Genomic DNA, 22,474 nt, shown 5'->3' with positions numbered 1-22,474 from the left:
CTCCCTTCAGAAACAGGTAGGAATGGATCATGTAAGGAGACATGAGAACAGAACGTTCTGACTCTCATAGAAACAGGTGAAAAGTTTGAGTCATGAAGGGAAAGCTTAAGAAGTGTTTACACCTATGGCTCAGCAAGGATCACACTGTGTGTGTTGTTCAGTCTTAAAAAGGGGAGTCATAAAAATAATTAATTAAGTAAGTAATTAAAAACTACAAAAAGGGAGGGAGAGGCATTTGTTTCAGCTTTAGTTAAGGTTTCATACCTGGTTCACAAGTGTCAATTTATGATCCAATAGGCAAGAAGGGATTAATTCAAAATGTCCCAGGACATGGGGTCCTGGTGATTGACAGGAAACATCACTGGAAGGATGGAAATTGTGGAGCAATGTGACACGTAATCTTTGAGGATGAAAGCGTATGACCAGTTATATGACAACAGGAAACACAGCCTATGTTATGACTTACTCACCAGGTCACTTCTTTTATAGCAGAAAATATCCATCAACATTTGAAATGAGGGGACTGCTGTCTGCTAGGGCATTACAAGCCCAAACAATGATTATCCTGAAAAGAGGGCCACAAAGCTGGACACAACCACCTACATAAGCCTTCGCGTGGTACTGGTGTCCAAGAGAAGTGGACACTGGGCAAGAGGCGCTAGGTCACTGTGGCAGGGGGCCCCAGATGCCACCAGCCTTCTAGCTGAGGCAGCACCCCAGCCCCTACTATGCCAAGGAGGCCTGTCCAGAGCACAGTGGCCCATGACAACTGGTAGCTTTGCTGCTATACTCAACTGACTTGATTTGGGAATAAAAGGTAAAAACCCACAGCAAACAACACCCTAAGTAAAAACTGCAACATCAATAGGAAAGAAACCCACAGAAGTTGGCAACACGAAGATGCTTTTCCCAATAGAGTATGAGCTTTCTATTACTGCTTTACTAACACAAGCCTGGGGTTTTACAACCCTGCAAATTAATCCTACAGTTCCACTCTTTATTAATTCTGAAATGCAGCTCACTGGTGAATCAAAGAAGTGAAGGATCAGAGCTTCCAGAAGCTCGCTGGGGGAATTTGTTTCCCTGCTGTTCTGGCTTCTCAAGGCCAAAAACATTCCTTGGTTCATGGCTGCTTCCTACAATTTCCAAGCCAGAAGCATAGCTTCTAACTGGACAGACTTCTCTCTCATTCAACTCCTCTTCTGCCTCCCTCTCATACTTTTAAGGACTCCTGGGATTGCATAGCTGTCTTTCAGTCTGCTGAATGGCAATCTCAGTCCCATCCGAAACTGAAATATATTCATGGATAGCAAAGATTAGTGTACAGACTTCTTTGAAGCTTACCACACAAGCATTGATTGGGCAGCTTGCCCTAACAGAGAGATCCTAGAAATAAATGAACAAGAGAGTAGGTTATCTTCCCCCACGGTTCCAGGTACTGGCCAACACCACTCAGGTGCAGGAGAAAATAAGAGTGGGCCTGTCAGAACAAAGAAAAGTGAGAGAAGCCTGAACTCTGAAAGCTCATAGGCGAAGCAGAAGCCCCATGAGACGGAGTATGTGAGACCACTGCTACCTAGACCCTAGCTGTCCACTGAGCTACGCACATGCAGAGGTTTCAGGAAAACACTCTGAAATAGTACAGGTGCTAGGGAAATGACTCAGCAAGTAAAAGCATTTGCTGTGCAAGCACAAGGACCCCATGCAAAGCCCCATACAAAGTTAGGATCATTGCATCCACATCTGTAAGCCCAGCACCGTGAGGACGGAGACAAGAGGCATGCTGGGCTTGCTGGCTGCCAGGGTGCCTCTGGGGGTGTGAGAGACCAGATCTCAAAGGAGCTAGGTACTGAATGGTAGAACAGCACACAGGAGGTCTCCTCTGGCCTTGTGCCCTATACAGCTGTGCACACACTTACACACATGTGGTACTAGAGCACACTGCAGTACAGATGAACCACAGCACTATGGTGTAAGAGTGTCTCCATTTATAAGAAATTTCTGGAAACGGCAACTATTTAGAGCAGAGAAAAAACAAATAGCAACCTGGGGCTCGAGGCAGGCACAGGGAATGAATGTGCGGAGGAGCTAGGGAACTTAGCGGAGGGATAGAAATGTTCCAAACCCAGGTTGTGGAGATGGCTACACAACTGTGTAATTACACCATAAATCACTGCAATGCATACTTCCCCAAGGTGAGCAGAGACAGTGTCAGTTACGGTTGCTTTTGGGAGGGAGGGCACAGAGGCTGAGCATGTCCAATTGGGAGCAACAGAGGCCCGCATGCCCTTCCGAGCAGAGGGCTGCTGTCCACACTTTCTTGTGGCTTCCCAGGGCCTGCGCAGGTGGAAGGACTGAACAGACAGCAGTGACTGCTCTTGCAACGGTCTCACTTGCAAATGAGAAAATGGAACGTTTTTCACCTTTCGTCCTGTGAAGGCAGCTCGATGCAGTGGCGTGTCCCCCATGTCATTTAACACGTTCACTTTTGCACCAGCCTGGTAAACATGAAAACTTTAAATAGTGTCCGCACATAAGTAAATACACACACACAAAAAAACCCCAAAGAATTCCTAAGTGCTTTAAAATTAAAATAACTCGACATTGTTTGATGCCACTAAAGTAAACTTGATTCACAGCTGAAGCAAAGAGGTTTCCTTAAGCCTGTGCAGCTCCTTCCCACTCTAGCAGTGGGACCTAGCACTCTAGCAGAAGACCTGACCCTGGACTTCCAAGTATCTCTTCTATCATCAATATTTAACTGTATGCATTAAAGGACATGTCACAGCTTAAATGCACAATTAAGTACACTGTAATCTAATTTCAAAAATATCCCTATGTGAAAAATTATCAGGAGAGACATGTGAGGTCTCAGTTCTCATTAAATCTTCTCTGAGATTCTGATGTTAGTTTTTAATTATTTAGTATGTGCTTTGCTTCTTTTCCATAAATATCATGCTTGAAAAACTGAAAATTTTATTAATATCCCTACTTTGTCATTTTAAATGGCTAATACTGTAACACTAAAACCTTAAAGTTGTAATTATAACTCTTTACACTAGCCTTATTCATGTATTCAGTAAAGAAAAACAAAGGATGTGCTGCTGCTTTAGTAAACTATTGTTGTCTCAGTGCTTTCTCAAGACTTTCATCATATGATTCCCACAGTATTATAGTCATTAAAAAAGCTATAAATAGACCTTCAACAGATCCTGGACCACTTGTTTATGTCCAAAATAGCATGCCAGATGAAGAGGTGTCCAGCCCAAATTAGACTTACTTCTCCCTAAAAATGGGGGGAAAAGGTATCTGTAGTTATTATTTAGGTAATTTTCAATAACTGGACTTCTTTCTAACAAGGTATCTTGGCCTATAGCTCTCATACTGCTGATGAGAGACAAGATATATTACCACAGTAAGAATCGCAAAAGTGCAGTGGGTTGCTCTCACAGGCCTAGATGGTGAACACATGTTGACTCTCTGTGTCTCTCTTTCATAGAGAGAGTGGCCACGTGAGGTTAGATTCCAGCAACCTGATGTCCACAAGCTTGCAGGCTCTGAGAGCTTGGTCAGTATCCATCTCGCCACCATCAGTTCTCTCGGCATAACATTTTATAATGAGTGATTCCTTTAAAACCTTACAGCACTAGGGAGGACGGGCTGGGGAGCCCTGCAGAGTGGCACCTGCTGGAGGATCCCAGCTGCAGCTGCCACACTGCTTACTTAGACAGTGACTTACAAGGGCACCTTTGACGTTAGATACAATCTCAGTTAATGAGAAGATTGGGTTACCAGAGTACTGCAGAGTACAGCTAGAAAACCAAAACCAACATTAAAAGCAGTGCAATACGAGCTCCGGGCAGCAATGCTGAGGACAGTTTTTATCACAAGTGGCAGAAATGAAAGCTGTATAATTCAATTAAGCAAAAGAGATAAAGGCCAGTCTAATGGGCTTAAAACTGAGATGGCTCCAAAAGCTTACTAGAATTCTAAAGCAGGCTGCAGAAATGACAGCCCTGTCACATCCCCGAAGCCCAACAGCAAGGGGATCCACGCAGCCACCATGTACCATGTTCCTGGATTTCTAGCTCTGAGCCCACACAATCTTCATCCACAGCCCCAGAGTCTCCTCGTGATCCCCCCATCCTACCTTTGTGGGACACAGCTGCCCAGGGGCCTGTGCCTGTCACCATTTACCACCTGCTGCATCTGCTTCTTCCCCCAAGGACCCCATGGAACTCCTCCAATGGCGTCTTTTGCCTTCCTTCTTCAGGAAAACCTAGCTTTCCCAGAACGACCCTGCCTTCCTGAGATGGGGGCACCTCATTCAGAGACATCCAGTACCTCACCAAGGAGAAGCCATGCGTTGAGCCATTGCATCAGAATTTTGCTGCTGGCCCTGGTCAAGACATTTCCCACTCATATCACAAGCCCTGTTTTGAGCTACAACTCCTGCAAATGCTTCCCCTGCTGCTGCCTGCCAAACCTCCCAGAGAGTCAGAATGGTGTCAGCACAGTTGTTCTTTAGAGTACGCTCCACCACCACCCTAAAGAACACTCTGGCAATCCAAGTTCCCTAGTTTCTGTTTCTCACTTCACATCACTTATGTTTTATTTCCTTTCTTTTCTGTGTTCACGTTGTGTGTCCATCTGCGTGTGCATGTGTGTGTGTGTGTGTGTATCAGTGGCACACTTGTAGAAAACAGAGGACAGCTTGAGGAGTCGGCTCTCTTCTCTCATTCCATCACATTGGTTCCAGGTACCATCTGTCTGTCAGGCTTGGCAGCAAGTAACCTTACCCCTTGAGTAAGCCTCGCAGCCACTCCCCTCCCCTCTTTTCTGAAACTAGGCCTCATGAATCCCAGCCTCATGGGTGACCTTTAACTTCTGATCCTCCTGATTCCATCTCCCACACGCTGAGATTACAGGTGTGCCCCAGCATGCTCTGCTCATGTTTGTCTGAGGTAAGAACCTAGGGTGTTCGCATGCTATACAAGCACTCTACCAAGGGAGCGACACCGGCAGTCACTCCTCTCCTTTCCTGTGTATTGCATCTCTGCTCAATGTCCGCTAGCCGCTGTCAGATCAGAGCCAACTCCTGGTGCCACTAGCATCCTAGGTAGCCACTCCACAAACTCAAATTCCCAGCTGGCTCATGCAGGCCAGCCCCTCAACTCTCTCATGTAAATAGTTCCCATCGCCCCTTCACCAACTCTGGCATGTACACTGAGCCCTGATGTCATTGTTACTATTATATGTCACAGTTGCCTAGAAAATCTCCCAAAGCCTGGTGCGTGCACTCTCTCAGTTCTTCCATAACTACAGTCAGGTTACAGTCAATGGTAAAGAAAAATACAGGCACCCTGAGGAGCTGTGGCACCACAAAGTCAAGTCCCCACTTTCCCTTGGTATCCTTCTTATAATGCCTGGCTATGGGGCCTTTCCTCCCCCCTCCCGACCAAGGGTCTACCGACACCTCTTACCTAGCACCTGCTAGTGGTGAACTCACTGGTCGGCATCACAGCACAAACAGAAGCTTTCACAGCACTCCTTGACCTTCCCAGCAGCCTTAACCACCCCACCCCTGCAGGGTAAAACCTTGTCACTTTCTTAGATCACAGCCCTTCCCACTTCTCAGATACTCTCCTCTCCTCCTCATTGTCTCCCCCTTCCATTTCTCACAGGAAGGAACAAGGAGCCTCTCCCATCTCTCTGAGCAGCCAAAACCAACCAACACTCCTGACACTGACCACACACCCTCCTCCTCACTCTTCACGTGTCCTTGCCATCATTCCAACCCACCACCTACTCACCTGCTACAGCCTAAGCCTATCTCCTACCCTGACATTAACACTGTCCTCAAATGTCATAAAAAATGCTGCTACTAAATAAATCCAGGGGGATGGTTCAATTGCCAGTCCTGCATTCTGCAACATCTTCAGTGTTAGTCTTAGCTTTCAACTTGACTCAGTCTGGAATCAACTAACAGCAAGCCATTGGGCTCGCTGGTAAAATCCTTTCTTCATCAGGTTACCTGGAGTGGGAAGACTCACCATAAATATGGGTGGCACCTTCCAGATAAAAGGTGGAAGAGACTAAACTTTTTGTTTTTTGCCTGCTAGCCTTCACTCCTGTTGGCAAATTCATCTACCCTATTGCTGCACCCCTTCACTGAGATCAGAACCCAGCTTCTTCTGGCTTCCAATGTGCACTGAAAACCGGCAGTAGTCCAGGATTCCTCCAAGCCTTCAGCACCAAATTGGTGCTGTTAAGACATTCAACCTCCTGGACTGAGCAGCCACCAAGCCTGTCCTGAGTGAGACAGCCATTGTGAACCTGCCAACTGCAATCATGAGAGCTGACCTAGACCCCCTGTTACTATGCAATATAACCCTTTGAAGCTTTGTTTTTCTGTCTAGTATCTCCTTATCATCTGGCACTTTTCCACTGTTTTGTTTCCATGCCTTTGGCTTCAAAATTCCCATTTCCACTTCCTGCTCTACCTCCCATATGGGTCATACATATGCCCTTCCTAGAACAGCAGAAGTGTAGAAATGGATGAATGATAGGTGGATAATAAATAGGAAGTGAGATTAAATTCAGAAGTCACTAAACACAGGCAAGCTATATCACAAACAATGGAAAACCATCTAATAAGCCATGTATCTTAGCATCTACCACATCAAAGCGAACTCAGCAAAGCCCAGGGCTGTGATTCAGCAGGAGAAAGCTAACCTTGGTTTAATCCCCAGACAGACAGGCAAGCAGGCAGGCAGACAGACAGACAGACAGACAGACCTCCCACACACACACAAAGAGAGAGAGAGAGAGAGTGTGCCAGGGAATGGCTAAATTCAGAGGTCCAGCTGCTCTGGACCATGTAGCTAGGACTTCCCTGGCTCCCCAGCCTCCAGCCATCACGGAGCTCTGACCACATAAAGGATCTAATTCATCCCCTCTCATAACTATGTCCCTCTCATAACTATGCTTCATATTAGTTGTTTATTCTCTTCTTCTCTGTCTTCACTGGGTTAAGTCCACAGTCTCACTTATCACCCTAAATCCATGCCTAAGAAGCTACTCCTTCAAACTCTTACAACTCTCCTCTAAGAACCCACAGTGCTTCCACACCCTGGCACCCCGTTCTGTAGTGGACGCTAGCCTGGTCTGTTCATCTAGAAGACCGATCTCAGTGAGGGCAGGAGCTTGTCTGTCTCTCTCAACACGATCACAGCACTTCACACGCTGGCAAACAGTAATTGCTCAAACCTGTTTAAGAGGCATAAAATTTCTAAGGATGGATTTCGACTCTACCGCAGAGGGTATAAGTGAAGACATTTCACACTGTGCAGTTCTTCCCAGGAACAGGGAGTGAGAGTTATCAACGTCAGGACGAAGCAGTGCAGACTCGTAAGAGAGCTACAAGCCAGCATCGGGAGCTCACCTTTGCAGTCAAGGTCAGCAACCACTTGGGCCTGCTCCACGGCCTCCAGCAGCTTTCTCACTTCTTCAGCATTGCCATTTCTGGCATGATGGAGAAGCTGCTGCTCTGCTTCTGTGTTCATGTCTGGATTGAGAAAACAGTACAGTTATCATCTCAACACACAATGAGCTTGTAGTTCTCACCTGTTAATGCGGAAAGGGAGACAGCTCATTTCGCTTACAGCTCAGGGGAGACACGGGAAATAGCCGCTCAGAGCCAGAGAAAAATGGACACTAGGACATAAGGATCCTGGATGGTAGTACTTAATTCTCTTTCCTCTCAGACCTCCTAACCTATCCCCAAACTAAATATATATATATATATATATATATATATATATATATATATATATATATATATATAAATCATAACCAAATTTAAAATATTTATGTCAAAACGAGCAAACTTAGCAATTCTTAAAAGAGATATATATTTAAGTGTTAACAGTAAATAAACAACTAAAACAAAAATTTTCCCACTAGGCAAAAACAACAAAAGAAAAAGCTGAGCATGCCTAATGCTGGTGGCACAAGCAGAAATATGTCCTCGTAACCTACAACCACACGACTTTCCGCATGCTGCCCAGGAAGAGGAAGCTATTTTGCCGTATCAAAGTGACTGCAATTGTCCTACAGAAGCACAGAAACTGTTTTATAAGCACCTTTACAACGGCAGCACTTGCAATGCTGGGAGAGTTAGAGATGGACATGGCAGCAAGGGACACCAAAAGGGAGCTGTTCAAATGAATCCTCCAGAGAGGCTAAGAAATGGTCTCTGAACGAGAAGGCAGGGATGAAAGAGGAAAGCTTGGTCTCAAATTTAGTAGTCTACGCAGAGAAAACCAGACCCCGAGCCTGCTGGCCTTCATTGCCATCCCTGACAGTGGCAAGCCAGCAGACACAGCTCCTCAGCTCTGCTGAAGGCTCTTAGCAAATGACCACGTCAGATGAGCCTTACACAACTGGTAATGCTGGTGCCCCACCTTTTCCAATTTCCAGTCAGCTTTCAACTTCCCTGCTCTTACACAAGAGCCTTCTACCAAAGAGGAGACATCCGAACAGAGCTTCTGAAGTATGAAAGAGGACAAAACCAAATACCAAAGAAAAGCAACCAGGGAAGACAAATTATTCAGATAAAAAAAGTTTTAAAATTAAGACTAGGGGTTGGGGATTTAGCTCAGTGGTAGAGCCCTTGCGTAGCAAGCGCAAGGCCCTGGGTTCAGTCCTCAGCTCTGGGGAAAAAAAAAAAAAAAAGACAAAATAACAAAAAGACCAAAAAACAAAAAAAAACAAGGTAACTAAAATTAAGACTAATATATATATTTAAATTTTGATTCTTAAAATATAATCATGGGGAAAACATTAAAAAGTAAAAACAGTAAAAATAAATAGCTCAGTAAGAGTTAGATAATAAAGGTATATCCTAGAAAATAGCAGTTAGAAAAACAGTAAAGTATTCCCAGCACACAGAAAGCTGAGGCAGGAGGATCGCTTTAAGTTCCAAGACCAGACTCATCATCACAGAGAGTTAAAGGCCAGCATGGGATACACAGATCTAATTTAAGTCTCTGGTCTGTGGACAAGAGTGATCCCCGTGGCGGTTTGAATGAGGAGGCTCCCATGGGCTCATGTTTGAATGTTTGGCCCCCAGAGAGTGGAACTGTTTGGGAGAAGTTAGGAGGTGTGGCTGTTGGAGGAGACTGTGTCACGGGAGGGGGGGGGAGTGAGTGTCCACCAGGGGGTGAGTGTTGAGGTTTCAAAAGCCTTCACTGGACGAGCATCATTCCCTCCACATTGCAGTGTGCGTGAGCTCTGAGCTACTTCTTCAGCACGGTCCCTGCCTGCCAGCACACTCCTCACCATGAGGAACATGGGCTGACCCTCTGAAACTCTAAGCCTCCTTCCTTGGTCATGATGCTTCCTCAGAGCAATAAAACACTGACTAAGATGTCCTATCAAAGTACACCGCCATGACATGTTACAACTAGAAGGAAAGGAAAATTCCTTTGAGCTCCTGGGGAAAAAAGAAAAGACTCCAATGATAAAGGAGCAGGAATCAGAATTACTGATTTTTCAAGTGTAAATGAGCAGCTAAGAAATAACGGATACCCCGAATTTCTGAAGGAAAATCATTTACAATTCCAAATTCTACAATTAGCTAGTCGAAAGCACAAGTCAAATCAAGACAAGCAGAGAGGAGTGTGCATGTTTGGGCTCCAGGGCCTGTCACCTGCTAACTCTACCAGAGTTATGGTACCAGCCCAGCTGTGCTTCCAGATGTGCATGCACAGAAGACCAATGAGGACAGATGAGGCAGACAGGGAAACGGGAAGTTGGCAAGGAGTTAACCCCTTGTGGTAGGAATTATGTGAACCAAGGCTGCAGGCCCAGCCTATATCTTATCTGGACTAACTGAGTCTATCTAGAGCAAAGGTTCTCAACCCTCCTAATGCCGAGACCCTTTAATACAAACACTTCCGCATGTTGTGGGGACCCCCAACTACAAAGTTATTTCATTGCTACTTTATAACTTGAATTTTGCTACTGCTGTGAGTCATAGCTGATAAGCAGAGTATCTGACATGTAACCCCTGTGAAAGGGTCCTTCAACACCCACAAGTTGTCAAGAACTACTGGTCTAAACAATGCACTCACATCCCTGCTTCTACAGTCTACTGCCAGGAGAACAATTTCACCTCCCAAGAACCACCTGAACCTGTCTCACCTACACCCAAGGACTAGACTGGCCTCACAGGTCAGAAGGAAATGCCTTCTACCTCAAATTCCCAGTGGTCAAGCCCCAACCATGCTGCCTAATGTTACAGTGTTCCTTGTAGCATTACATGTAAAGCAAAATAAATAAATAAATAACTTATGCACCTAAAAGATCATGAAACCTTTAAAAATGCCCTAGGGGCCAGCCATGGTGACTCCTGTCTCTAATCCCAGAATCGAAGGGCTAGCACAGGAGGACTGGGCCTACAGCAACAAAGCAAGACCCTGTCACAAAAGGAGAAAAGAAGAAAAACAACAACAACAAAAACTGCAGATTTTCTCATTGACTTGAAATTCCAAACAAACATTTAATAGTTTGGGGCCAAGGAGATAATGACTAAGTGGGTAAAATCGCTTGCCATACAAGCCTAATGACTGGGTTCAGATTCCAGAACTTACACAAAAAGGCCAGATGAGGTGGTGAACATCTGTAATGCCAGCACTGCTATGGTAAGATGAGAGCTGAAGGAAAGAGAAGTTTTTAGAAGCGTGCAGGCCGGCTAACCTGGGTTAGGAGTACAGTGTTAAAAAATGAGAGAGCATGGGGCTGGAGAGATGGCTCAGAGGTTAAGAGCACTGGCTGCTCTTCCAGAGGTCCTGAGTTCAATTCCCAGCAACCACATGGTGGCTTACAACCATTTGAAATGAAATCTGGTGCCCTCTTTTGGTATGCAGGTGTACATGCTAACACATATTGTATATATAATAAATAAATAAATAAATCTTTAAAAAAAAATGAGAGAGCACACTCAGCTAGCACACATGTGCCCACACTTACTTGCACATGCACAATCTGCCTCAGATGAGAACATGTTCGCTCAGTCCATAAAGTACTGGGTTAGGTGCACACGCATGCTGAGTCTGACCCCAGAAACCAGAATGAAAAGGCAGATGTAGAGATGCACGTTCGATCCAGTGCTGGGGAGGCAGTGACGGTCCGTGAAGCTCATCAACCAAGCATCCAGCCGAGTCAAATTGGTGAGCTCTGGGTACAGTGAGAGACTGTTTCAAATAAACGAACAAATAAATAAACAGGCAAGCAAGCAACTAAGGAAGACCCCCAATGTTGACCTCAGGCCTCCACAGATATGCACACACACATACACACACATAGATATACATGTACATTCAAAATGCCCTAAAACTGATAAAACTGTATTACACTATAAAGTCAAATGGTGTCTTAGTTAGGGTTACTATTGAGTCCACCCTGTGTGTAAAACTAGCCAGCACAATTGACTATGAGCTCTAGGTTCAGTGACAGGCACTATCTGAAACAATACACAAACATAATAAAAATTAGTAGTGCTTAATTTCTGTAAGTAAAAGTTAACCTTTAGAAAAAACTCAAAAAAAAATCCAAATTTATATTGTGACAGATTTTTTAAAATAATAATCCTTGGAAGTCATGAATGCTTAATACAGGAGAGTGTTTTGTCTCTGGTGTTTGAGCCAAGGGAAGAAAGGCAAGCCATCCCTGAATGCCGCTGGTCAGAATGAACTGAGCCATATTCTATCCTCAAATGTCATACTTTGCATGATCCCGTTTTGTGGACGGCTTTCTGCTACTCCTTCCAGAGTCTGCTCTTTTCACTTTCTTTTCTGCCACTGCTGTGTCCATGGGACTGATGTGATGGTGGTGGTGACTCCCGTGGAGGTCAGAGGCACTGTATGGAACTGGTTCTGGCCTTGCTTCTGTAAGTGGATTCTGGGGCATGAGTTCAGGTTACCAGGCTCACAGAAAAGCACTGTCCCCCACTGACCCATCACACCAGCCTAAGTTTTAGATTTATTAATGAGATTCTGGACAGCCATAAAAATGCCATCAACTAGATAAAACCGGGAGACTGCAGTATTTCCACCTCACGTTGTCTTGCTGCAAGCCCACTGTAGGGGCCTTCTAATCTTAATTTCTTTCTGTAGAGAACCTATATATAGTTTGTCTTTTAGCTATTGTAATTAAAAGTGACTATATAGAGAGTAGGCCACTAAATCTTCACATACTTCTGGGCCCCAACAATTCTGAACTCTTGACAGAGATCCTCCAATGTGTAGTTGAAAGGGCAATCATGGCTTGTAAAATTTGATCAAGAATCTACCTTATCGTCTTTGAGAAAAGATCTTACTATGTAGTCTTGGCTGTCTTCGAACTTGTTCTGTGACCCGAGCTGGCCTCAAACTCACAGAGAGCCACATTGCTCTGCCTCCACAGTGCTGGGACTGCAGGTATGTGCCACCATGCCAGGCCAAGGTCTATTCTTTTATAATTTAAATACAACTTTTTTAAATTCCAGAGTTAAAGAATTTTACATACTGTAAATATAAAACTCCTAGAAATATCAAGATAATGAAGTTAAACAACTAGAGCTAACTCTTCAGAACACAACAAATGTATGTAAAAATACATCTTCTTGAAGGAATCCACTTTTCACTGTCCTCTGTTGTTGGAAAGGTCTCTCACAGTGCGGGCAGAATCTACCTGGTGTCGAAGGTGTGGTCCTCCTACCTCACCCTGTAGTAAAACCATGCCCAGCTAGGAATAAGGGTCTCAAAAGGTAATTCAGAAGTGAAAAGTTAGTGGGTTGGAGAGATGGTTCAGTGGTTAAAAGCCCTTGCTGTTCTTACAGAAGGCCCTGGTTTGGTTCCCAGTACCCACAAGTATTTCAAAACTGCCTGTAACTCCAGTTTTGGGAATCCAACCCCCTTTGACCTCTAAGATCACCTCCATATATGTGGTACATATAAACTTAGGAATACACATAACACATTGATGTAACTAAAAACAAAAATGTTAAAAAAGCATTAAATCAAATTCAAGCTTGCTGACATTAACTTAGTTATACATACAACATTTAGCTATACATTATACAACCTACATGTGGTGCCCTCAAAACCTAAGCCTATTATTACCACAGGATCCAGGTCTTTGAATGAAGGGTACCAAACAGGTACTGTATACTCATGGATACAGCAGGATCACTCAGAATAGCCAAGAGACAATAAAAGAATATGATAAATATGCAATAAGATATAATTCAACCTTTAAAAAGATTCTCTGATGCCAGGCATGGTGGGAGCACATCTGTAATCCTGGCACTCATGGATGCAGAGGCAGGCAGACCTCTGTGAGTTCAAGTCCAGCCTGGTCTACAAAGTGAGTCCAGGACAGCCAAGACTACACAGAGAAACCTGGTCTCAAAAAAAAAAAAAAAAAAAAAATCTCTGGTGGCTGGAGAGATGACTCCATAGTTAGGAGAGATGGCTCCATAGTTAAGATGTCTATTAGCCTTCCTGAGGACCCAAGTTTGGTTTCCAGCATCCACTGGCAGCTTTCAACTATCCACATCTTCCATTTCATGGGATCTGAAACTCTCTTTTGGCCTCTGAGGGCACCAGTCACATGGTATATATAGGCAGGCCAAACATTTATACACAAAATAAGTAAGTCTTTAAAAAAAATTTTTTTTTCTGGCTTGTGCTAGAACCCAGATAAACTTTGAACTCATCTTGCTAAATGGCATCAGCCAGGACAAACAAGTATGGCACATGAGGCAGCCAACATAGTACTACTCAGGGGCAGGAAGCCAGTGGTGCATGCCTGCAAACCCAACACTCAGGAAGCCGAGGCGGGAAAATCACAACCCAGTCTCCAAAAGGATTTTTTTTCAAAGCAAAAAAAAAAAAAAAAAAAAACATTTTTTTTAAGTTGTAGTTGCCAGTAGGTAAGAGGAAGAAACAAATGCAAGAAATTGCTCAGTGGACCCAAAGTTTCAGTTCAAAGAGCCAAAGAGTTCTACAGGCAGATGAAGAAGCCCAGTTGTCCACAGCATCATTAAACCTGTAAGACGTGACAGCATGCAGAGCATCTGCCTAACACATCCATGACTCTAGATCTGATTCCACAACCTCAAAGGAAAAAAAAAATCACAGGAAAATAATTATGTCACGGTTGACTATCAAACATGTTAATATACACTTTAAGTACATCATATACTAAGAATTTCAACAGTGAGAAAAATCGAATGTGTTATAAACAAATATACAGAGAAACTAAATCTCAAAAAGTATTTTAAGAAAACTGCTTCACTCTACATTCCAAAGTGCTCAGCTGCTTAATGGGCCTTTGTCCCCATGTTATGTTCCTTTAGTACAAGGAAAAGTATTAAAAGTTACTATGTAAAAGTAAATAGAAATGATAAGAATTTTTGCTCTAATTCTTATTTTGCTCATAAACAATTGATAAGCTATCTCTCTCTCTCACACACACACACATTTTTACAAATTATGACATTTGCAATAATCCAAATGACTAGATGAACTTTTGTTTTAGAAACTCAACACTGGTTAAAAGATTCCTAGCTAACCTAACACTAATTTTGTGGTTGAAAAAAACCAGAAACACAAGAAATTACAATTATTTGCCAAGCGGATGACAGCAGAATCACAACAACTTCCAGTGCAGGGTGAAACAATGCAAGCTAATTCATAAATGTCAAGTCCGTGTCTAAAATCACAAGCCACAGATTCTGCTCATTGCCCCCATGGGGATGATGAAGGCATGTGGATCTTAAGCATTACAAACTGAACATATCTAACACCTGGCAATTTAAGGAGAACAGCAATTTGAGAGAGCTCTTTCAGGAAGCACACTCTGGTGTTTTGAGCTACAGATAAAGCTGCTTAACTTTTCACGTAGGAAACCTTCTCCCCTAGATTCCCTGCTAAGCCTGTGTCCTGATAATGAGCATTGTTCTTCTGCAAGAGAAATAACAGGGCTGACCATGCTCAAGTCATAATGACACTTTACAGACCACTGAAAGCATGTCACTCAGGCAAGCTATTATTCTCTTAACACTTAAAATTCACATCCCCTTCTGTCTATGCTAGTCATGACTTACTTACTTGAATGCCACATAGAAAATGATGCCTAATCACTGGTTATTTATCATTTTATCTCAATTCAGTTAAAAGGCTTAATGCTTGATATCATGGCTTTCCTTTACAACACTGTTTCTACTTTATATACTTCATTTTATTTCCCATCAAGAAGGAAACTTCCTGCACCCCTGACTTCAACTTCAATTTGAAAGATTCTGAAAATTAATAGCTAGTGTTTCAAAACAACTCTGGCTACAGAAGCTCTGGCAGAGAGGTCTCAAACTAGGCAAATACTTTAATAATAAAAATATGAACAAAGAAGTTGATGGGATTTTATCTTTAATAAATATTTTTGGACCTTAAACAAAATGAATTTAAATTTCTCTCATTTTTATTTCATACTTGAAAATGGAATCAAAATCATGTGATACTGATGTATCATGGTTTATAAGTTACAGAAATTTCTCTTTAAAGAGAAGTTTTGAGGGAAAAGGGTTTAGCAGTTGGCCAGGATGGCTCCCAATTCCTGAGTGCAGGGATCCTCCTGCCTCAGCCTCTGGGGTAGTGAGGACTAGAAGCATAGGTCACTTTTAAGGGGAAAGTGAACACAAAGCACACTGCGGTTTACTTCCAGTGACACACGATGGGAAACGCACAGTTAAGGACTGCTTTCCCTATAGAGCTCCGTAACTTCCTACTTGTGGGTTAAGGAATGAGGAAACTCAAAAGGAGTAACCTAGTAACCTACTTCTTACACCTGTCCTTCCTACAGAACGTTAATACTGACAGCGCCAGTTCAGTATTGTGCAAAAAAAAGAAAAAAGTGGGGAAAACCTCACCAAGTTCAGTGATCAAGACCATTTCAGTTAAAACACATGCTGGCCAAAATCATAAACATACTCTGTGTAGAGTGTGTGACATATCTTTTTCTCATCTGTGTAGGATATACTGGCGGCATGTTCATGTGTCTAAATGTGTGCACAGCACATGTGTGAGGTCATATGACAACTTCTGGTGTCTCTCCTGGCCTCTGCTTGCTTGGGTTAGGGTCTCCTGCTCACCATTGTCTGTAACAGCCTGGTGATCACAGAAACTTCCAGGCCATCTCCTGTCTCTGCTTCCTATGAGGCTGTCGCAGCACTGGGATCACAGACTACTGCGTCTGGCTTTACGTCTGGCTTTACATGAGTTCTGGGAGCCACCGAACGCAGGTCCTCACAAGCTTTACCCACTGAGCTGTCCCCCCCCCCCCGGCCCCTTCTGAAGCATTAATGAACTGATATAGACCAAGAACTATACTGCAAAGCCTGTGCACACTCCCTAGGAACAGCAAGAAACTTACAACGCCACCAACAAAATGCTGATTACAAGCAGCCCAGCTGAAGAAAACTGACAAAGTTCTAGCCAAGCCAAACTTTCACAAGCAGCAGCCAGCTTACTACCTCTCCTCTGTGTGTTTCCGGTCGATTTCTATTTTCTACTGACTTGTTTTCTGGGAGCACTTATGAAGTTAGCATCTTATTAGGTCAACGTGTAAGAAACTGTCTGCAAGTCCAGAGAAGTACACACTTGTGATCCCAGCCTGGGCTAATGATACCTCACCTTGAAAATCAAACAAAAGTTGCCACAACAGAGCTCCAACTGAAAACAAAAAACAAACAAACAAACAAAAAAAACCCTATAATCACACAGCTGTAAGTCAAATCAGCACAAGAAAATCTGTAATTTAACAGACACCACATCATGTAACCCCTCAAAAGAAATTGATGCTCTTTTACATAATTGTTCCTTCTGTAACAGTATCATTTCCCTTTAAGGGAATACAGGAGAAGAGGACTTTTTAGAGAAATCCTGCCTGGCTGTTTGCAGGTATACAACTGCTAGAATAATATCTGCAAAATTGAGCAGCCTCCAGGGGCAGGGATTAGGCAACTGACACATTCCTGCTGGTGCACAATGAAAACTTAAGTGTCACAGAACAACTATTTCGGATAAATCTGCTCGATTTCTGGCAGTTAACTCTTATTCTTAGTATCAGCTACTGAACACTGTGAGTGTTACTTTCCCGGAGCGAAATGAAAAGGATAAAGTTTGAAAGTGTTACTGACATCTTCCTCTCTATAGGCTGTACATGAGGCTCACCTAGCAATTTAGAATTAGAGTATCAAAAGAAAGTGGACTTTGTAACTATTTCATAACTGCAGAAGCTTACAATTCCATCTGAGGCACTTAAAATTTATATTAACTAAGGTGCAGGCGAGGAGGAAAAAAAAAATCTCAGGGTTAGCATGTAAACACTGACGGCCCTTCACGTAGTCGACAATTTCCAAAATCTAAGAGGTGAGGCTTTGCCAAACTGTATCCACCATGTATCCTTTCCGGGACTGAATGAATAGTTTTGGAAAGTCATCACTGAATGCAAAGCTAGTTCAATTCCATTACCAAGCAGCCTCACACACCAAATAGCTACTGAGCGGCATTCAATCAGCTTTGTCTAACTTACTAGCAGACGCTGAGCAATTCAATTTCACAGTGCCGCCTGCTTTAGAACACCAGACAGCTGAGAACTCCAAGCAGGAAAACCCGGCTCAATGCCTCCTGCGGAGCACGAGGGCCACGGATTAAGCACATCTTCGCTGGTTCGGTGCAGCTGCAGTCATTCGATTGCTAAATCGCCTTTTCCGTCCTTGGGGTTTGTAGGGCCGGTCAGATGGAACGCCGCACAATGGTCTCACGCACGACCCGTGACTTCCATTGTCAATCAATCCTCTGGCTGGAAGGAAACTCCAAGTTAGGACTCGCGCTCCCAAGTCGCTCGCAGTGGCGCAGCATGCGACGCCCGCAGCCCAGGCTCCACAGCCGAGACCCCGGGGGCTCCAGGGCCCGTCGCGCCCCACCCGGAGCCCACTGACCTGCGCGGGCTCGGCCCCGCTCCCGAGGAGGCCCACCGCACGCCCACCGGGTAGCCGTCACCCACGCGGGCCGCTCTCACAAGGATGTCCCGAGGGTCCCGAGAGGGAACCAGGCGGAACCCGAGGAACCGCGGGTCCGGAGCCAGGCGGGCCCTGGGAACCAGCGCGCCAGAATTGTTGGCGCCGGGCCGGGCACGTGACCTGCTCGCGGGCCACGCCCCTCGAGGCCACGCCTCCCGCAGGCCAGGACTAACTGTCCGCCTTCGCCAGGGGGCGGAGCCTCGGCTCTGCTCCCTCCTTTCTCCTAAGGTCGCTGAGGACCAGACGTGGGGGATAAAGAGGGGTGTAACCATTAACTCAGAGCAAAATGACAGTGGGTTAATACTGTGAGGGCTCCTTATTAAACAGATGCACGTGCCCCGGAAGTCCAGGCTATTTTTTAAATCTTTATTTTGGTTGATACTAGACTCATGTAAACTTAATTGGCAATGTAAATTAGCCACACCTACCTCATTTGGTCTCAGACTCCAGAGACTGGTCTTCACACACCAAACTGATGTAACCTCTGTAAGCTAGGGATAAGTGAAGAATACGTAGAAATAAAGTTTTACAGATCTCCCTCCACTGCTTCTCCACGAAATAATCTCTGAAGAAGAGCCTACCTTTTCATTCTAGTGTGTCTGACCCGCCTAGCCAGAGGAGTTACCACAAAGTCCATAAGAGCAAGTTTCAAACTCATATAATTACATCTTTAGAAAAGATTTGCACACAAACTCGAAAGACAGGAAATTACAAGCTTATTAACATTTCAACTTTTGAAAGTTTGCAAAGAGACTTAACAAACATATTTGTTTGTGGTGAAAAATTAACAAGCATAACCTCTAATTTTTGAAGGGGCTGTGTAGTTCTTGAAGTCCATAGGTGTAGAAACTTGTCCTCGGCACCTATTACAGGCAAGTTGCTCATTAGACTGAGCGTGACACATCGCATAGATCTACCACATATGACAGGTCTCTACAAATGATGTCACTGGAGAACAGAGCAACCCGTTCTGCAGGCTCACATCTTTTCCTAATAAAACAGGCACTTACCTAACACAACGTCTCACTTGCAAAATCTAGGATAACTACGGCAGTTATATTGGTCTAGAAGAAACCCCGGGGCTTTAAGGAAAAAAACAATGCTGAGCCATCTTATCATGTAAACATTTAATGGGGAGACTTAACCATGCTCAGTGAAGCCAGGACATCAACATCAGACCGAAGCAGAAGCAATGACTCTACCAAAGTCCAGCTTGGTGAAGCAGTGAGTTGGACTTCCAGGGCTGTGGGTTCGTGGTTCCTTACAGGGATATGAGCAAAGCAGCTACGTCACTAAAAAGCCTCGACCCAGCATAAATAATGTCCCCTATATCAGTGGTTCTTGACCTTTTGGAAAATTTTCTATCTTTAAAAATATTTACATTATGATTCCTAACAGTAGCAAAATCACAGTTATAAAGTGACCAAAAAGAATTTTATGGTTGGGGGGTCACAACAGCATGAGGAATGGTATTAAAGGGCTGCAGCATCAGGAAGGTTGAGAACCACTGGCATAGGCTATCCCACTTGGACAACCATCCTTCTACAGTCTCTAGCAAGGTCTGAGACTCCATGAAGCTGGAGCAGAATCATGTACAGCTGGTGGGGCGTGTAGGAGGGAGAGGCTGGAGCCTCAGGTGAGCGTCCAATGACTGTCCCCATCTCCTCCTGCTGGGGGTCAGCTTCTAGGTGGTCAAGGCTGCTCTGACTAAGATGACAAAGGCTGTTCTGAAGACACTGTTCCACAACACATCTTCACAGCCAAAATAAAACTTACTGCTGAAATAATTCCTCACCTGAGTATGAGCACTTCATTCTCACTGTGATGGATTGATGTCTTGAATCCACTGAGTGTTCATTTATAAGTCTCTTGTTCGGTTTGCAAATGAAAAGCAATCTCTAGCCCATGGCAGGGTGAAGCATTCCATTCTTGTTAGGATTACTCATTGTACTGCACTTTTACAAGGTTTGTTTTTTTTTGGGGGGGGGTATTTGTATAAAGAATAAGAAAAGGGGAACTTGTTACTTGTGTGTCGTTATCTTCTGTTGTGGTGAGAAGACACCATTGCCGAAGCAACTTACAGAAGAAAGATTTAATTTGGGCTTCTGGTTCCAGAGGGTTAGAGCCCATGGCGGTAAGGAAGCATGGGATCGAACAGCGGGCCTGGTGGCTAGAGTACAAGCAGAGAGCTCACTTCCTGAACCACAGCATGAAGCAGGGCGAGAAGCTGGCAATGGTGGGAGTCTTTCATTCCTAAAGCCTGCATTCAGTGACAATAATACCATACTTACTATATGTCCCCAAACAGTGTCACCAATTGGGGGTCAAATATATGAACCGATCAGGTGACATTCTTATTCAAACCACCACACTCCTCTTCCGGAGGACCCAAGTTATATTTGCATGCATGTGGACTCACAACCACCTCTAACACCAGCTCCGGGGGGCCTAAGGCTCTCCTCTGACTTTATGGTCTCTTATGCTCACTTGGTCACATACCCATATGCACACACCATACACACATTTAAACATAATCTTGAGAAAATGTTTTAAACCATCGTGGTGTCACCTGCCTTTAACCTAGCACTCAGGAGGCAGAGGCAGACAGATCTCTGAGTTCAAGGTTACCCTGGTCTACAAAACAAGTCCAGGACAGCCAGGGATACACAGAGAAACCCTGCCTCAGGAAAAAAAAATTTAAAAGGCTAAGAAAATATATTGCCTCATCATTTTCTTATTGGATAGATAAAAGCCCCACAATGATAATAGAATAGAATCCATTATTCTAGAACATTGCTGTTCTGTGACACTTAGAATGGTTCTGTCTTGTCCAGTCAGGAGCCAGTAGCCACACACAACTACAAAGCAATTGAAAATCATCTTGGGTAATTTTTACTTTGGCTTGAAACTTAAACAGCCTATTTAGGGCTGCAAGTTGCCATTTCAGACTGAGAAACTCCATAACTACAATCACTATGTCATCCCCAATTGTAATAACTCAACTCTATTTTGAGGAACATTTGTCAGACATACACCCTCTCGACTCAATGGACAAGTGTTTCCCTTGACGTGCCACTCTGAGTATATGAACAGACAGGCATTTACCCTCCACACGAAGCATATTAAAGCATCATAATCAGAATATATAATGAATAAATTGTGAAAAAAATAAAATTTAAATTAAAAAACAAGGCATCATAATTCCTACTCGATGATGGATGTTAGAATGGGGATGCAGCAGACATGAGAACTGGAAGCTCTGGAGAGATGGGAAAGGGAGCCATGCCGTTCCCCTGCTTACCTGGCCCAGACGGAAAAGTTAACCAGAGGACTGGAGAGCAGCGTGGGTTTCAGCAGAACTGGCATTGCCTGTTTCAGATAGGCCTCCTCTTGGATTCTCTGGTTTGACTTGAGCCTCTTAGGAACCCATGCTTCTCTGGCACTGTCCTTCCTCCCACACCCCTGTGAGTCTTTCCAGACGAGGAGCCTCCTCAGAATCCAGTACCCGAGGTCTGGGTACTTCTGCTTTGCCTTAAACACTGCAAAATGGAACTGGTATGGTACATGTTTTTAGAATGTGCCCCTGATGCCAAGGTGACTTTGAAGCTCTGCAGGAACATGCTAAAGGTTTCTTAAGTCTTATTAAAAGGAAGGTATTATGGACCGAGGCCTCAGAGTGGGTGTTAGGTAACCAATGCCTGGAATGCTGAAAAGTAGGCCAGAAGTCATCGGGTAAATCCAGATGAATTGTTGACTTGGGGGAAATTAACCATCTCAATGCCTCATATTAAAGACTTTTTAATTAATAGTAACTAAAAAGACCATCAAAATTATGAGGTCTTGGAAAACAGGGAAACTTTTTTTTCCTTAAAAAGTGATGATTCATTTGGCTTTTTTTTTTTCATTTTTGCCATTATCCCATTTTATTTAATAACTGAAAGAAGCTAATTTCACAATATTAAATTATTTGGACCAGCTGTAATGGCACATGCCTTTAACTCCAGCACTCTGGAAACAGAGGCCAGCAGATCTCTGTGAATTTTAGGCCAGCCTGGTCCATATCATGAGTTCCAAGTCAGCCAGGGCTGAATAGTGAGAGTCTGTTTTTAAAAAGAAATATTAAACAGATACTGAATTATTTGGGCCTGGCTGGATTCTGTACCTGTCTCTTTCCCTGGGGTTCTGACACAGATGTCTCAGCCACTGCTTTCCACAAAGGATCCATGTTGCTGGCTCCCAACACAAAGGGTCTAGAAAGGACCCTACATCTGTAGGCATTCTTGGTAGCAAGTAAGGAGTTTGGCAAATCAGGAACACAGTCACCACAGAGTTTATCTGAGGAGGCTG

The 22,474-nt window shown here is 44.0% G+C and overlaps 1 protein-coding gene across 6 annotated transcripts in view; it reads right to left on the bottom strand.

Annotated features, from left to right (window-relative positions):
• Osbpl1a (oxysterol binding protein like 1A) overlaps positions 1 to 21,569 on the bottom strand; it is a 170,427-nt gene extending 148,858 nt beyond the window's left edge. For 3 of the 6 annotated variants that reach the window (XM_021656027.2, XM_021656032.2, XM_021656031.2), the window contains exons 1-6: positions 18,047 to 18,211; positions 17,638 to 17,907; positions 11,035 to 11,258; positions 7,445 to 7,567; positions 3,201 to 3,286; positions 2,424 to 2,498 (exon numbers count right to left, since the gene is read on the bottom strand). In XM_021656027.2, coding sequence (XP_021511702.1) covers positions 2,424 to 2,498; positions 3,201 to 3,286; positions 7,445 to 7,567; positions 11,035 to 11,068 — 318 coding nt within the window. In that variant the 5' untranslated portion in view covers positions 11,069 to 11,258; positions 17,638 to 17,907; positions 18,047 to 18,211. Of the gene's footprint in view, positions 1 to 2,423; positions 2,499 to 3,200; positions 3,287 to 7,444; positions 7,568 to 11,034; positions 11,259 to 17,637; positions 17,908 to 18,046; positions 18,212 to 18,555; positions 18,619 to 21,428 lie in introns of those variants that run through there. The other 3 variants (XM_021656030.2, XM_021656028.2, XM_021656034.2) reach the window with 3 other exon arrangements.
• Positions 21,570 to 22,474: the final 905 nt, after the last annotated feature.

Source organism: Meriones unguiculatus, chromosome 2, assembly GCF_030254825.1.
Source record: "Meriones unguiculatus strain TT.TT164.6M chromosome 2, Bangor_MerUng_6.1, whole genome shotgun sequence".
In the NCBI taxonomy this organism is placed as follows: Eukaryota; Metazoa; Chordata; class Mammalia; order Rodentia; family Muridae; genus Meriones; species Meriones unguiculatus.
The sequence above is the reverse complement of the archived record's forward strand: the minus strand, read 5'-3'. Positions and strand labels throughout refer to the sequence as shown.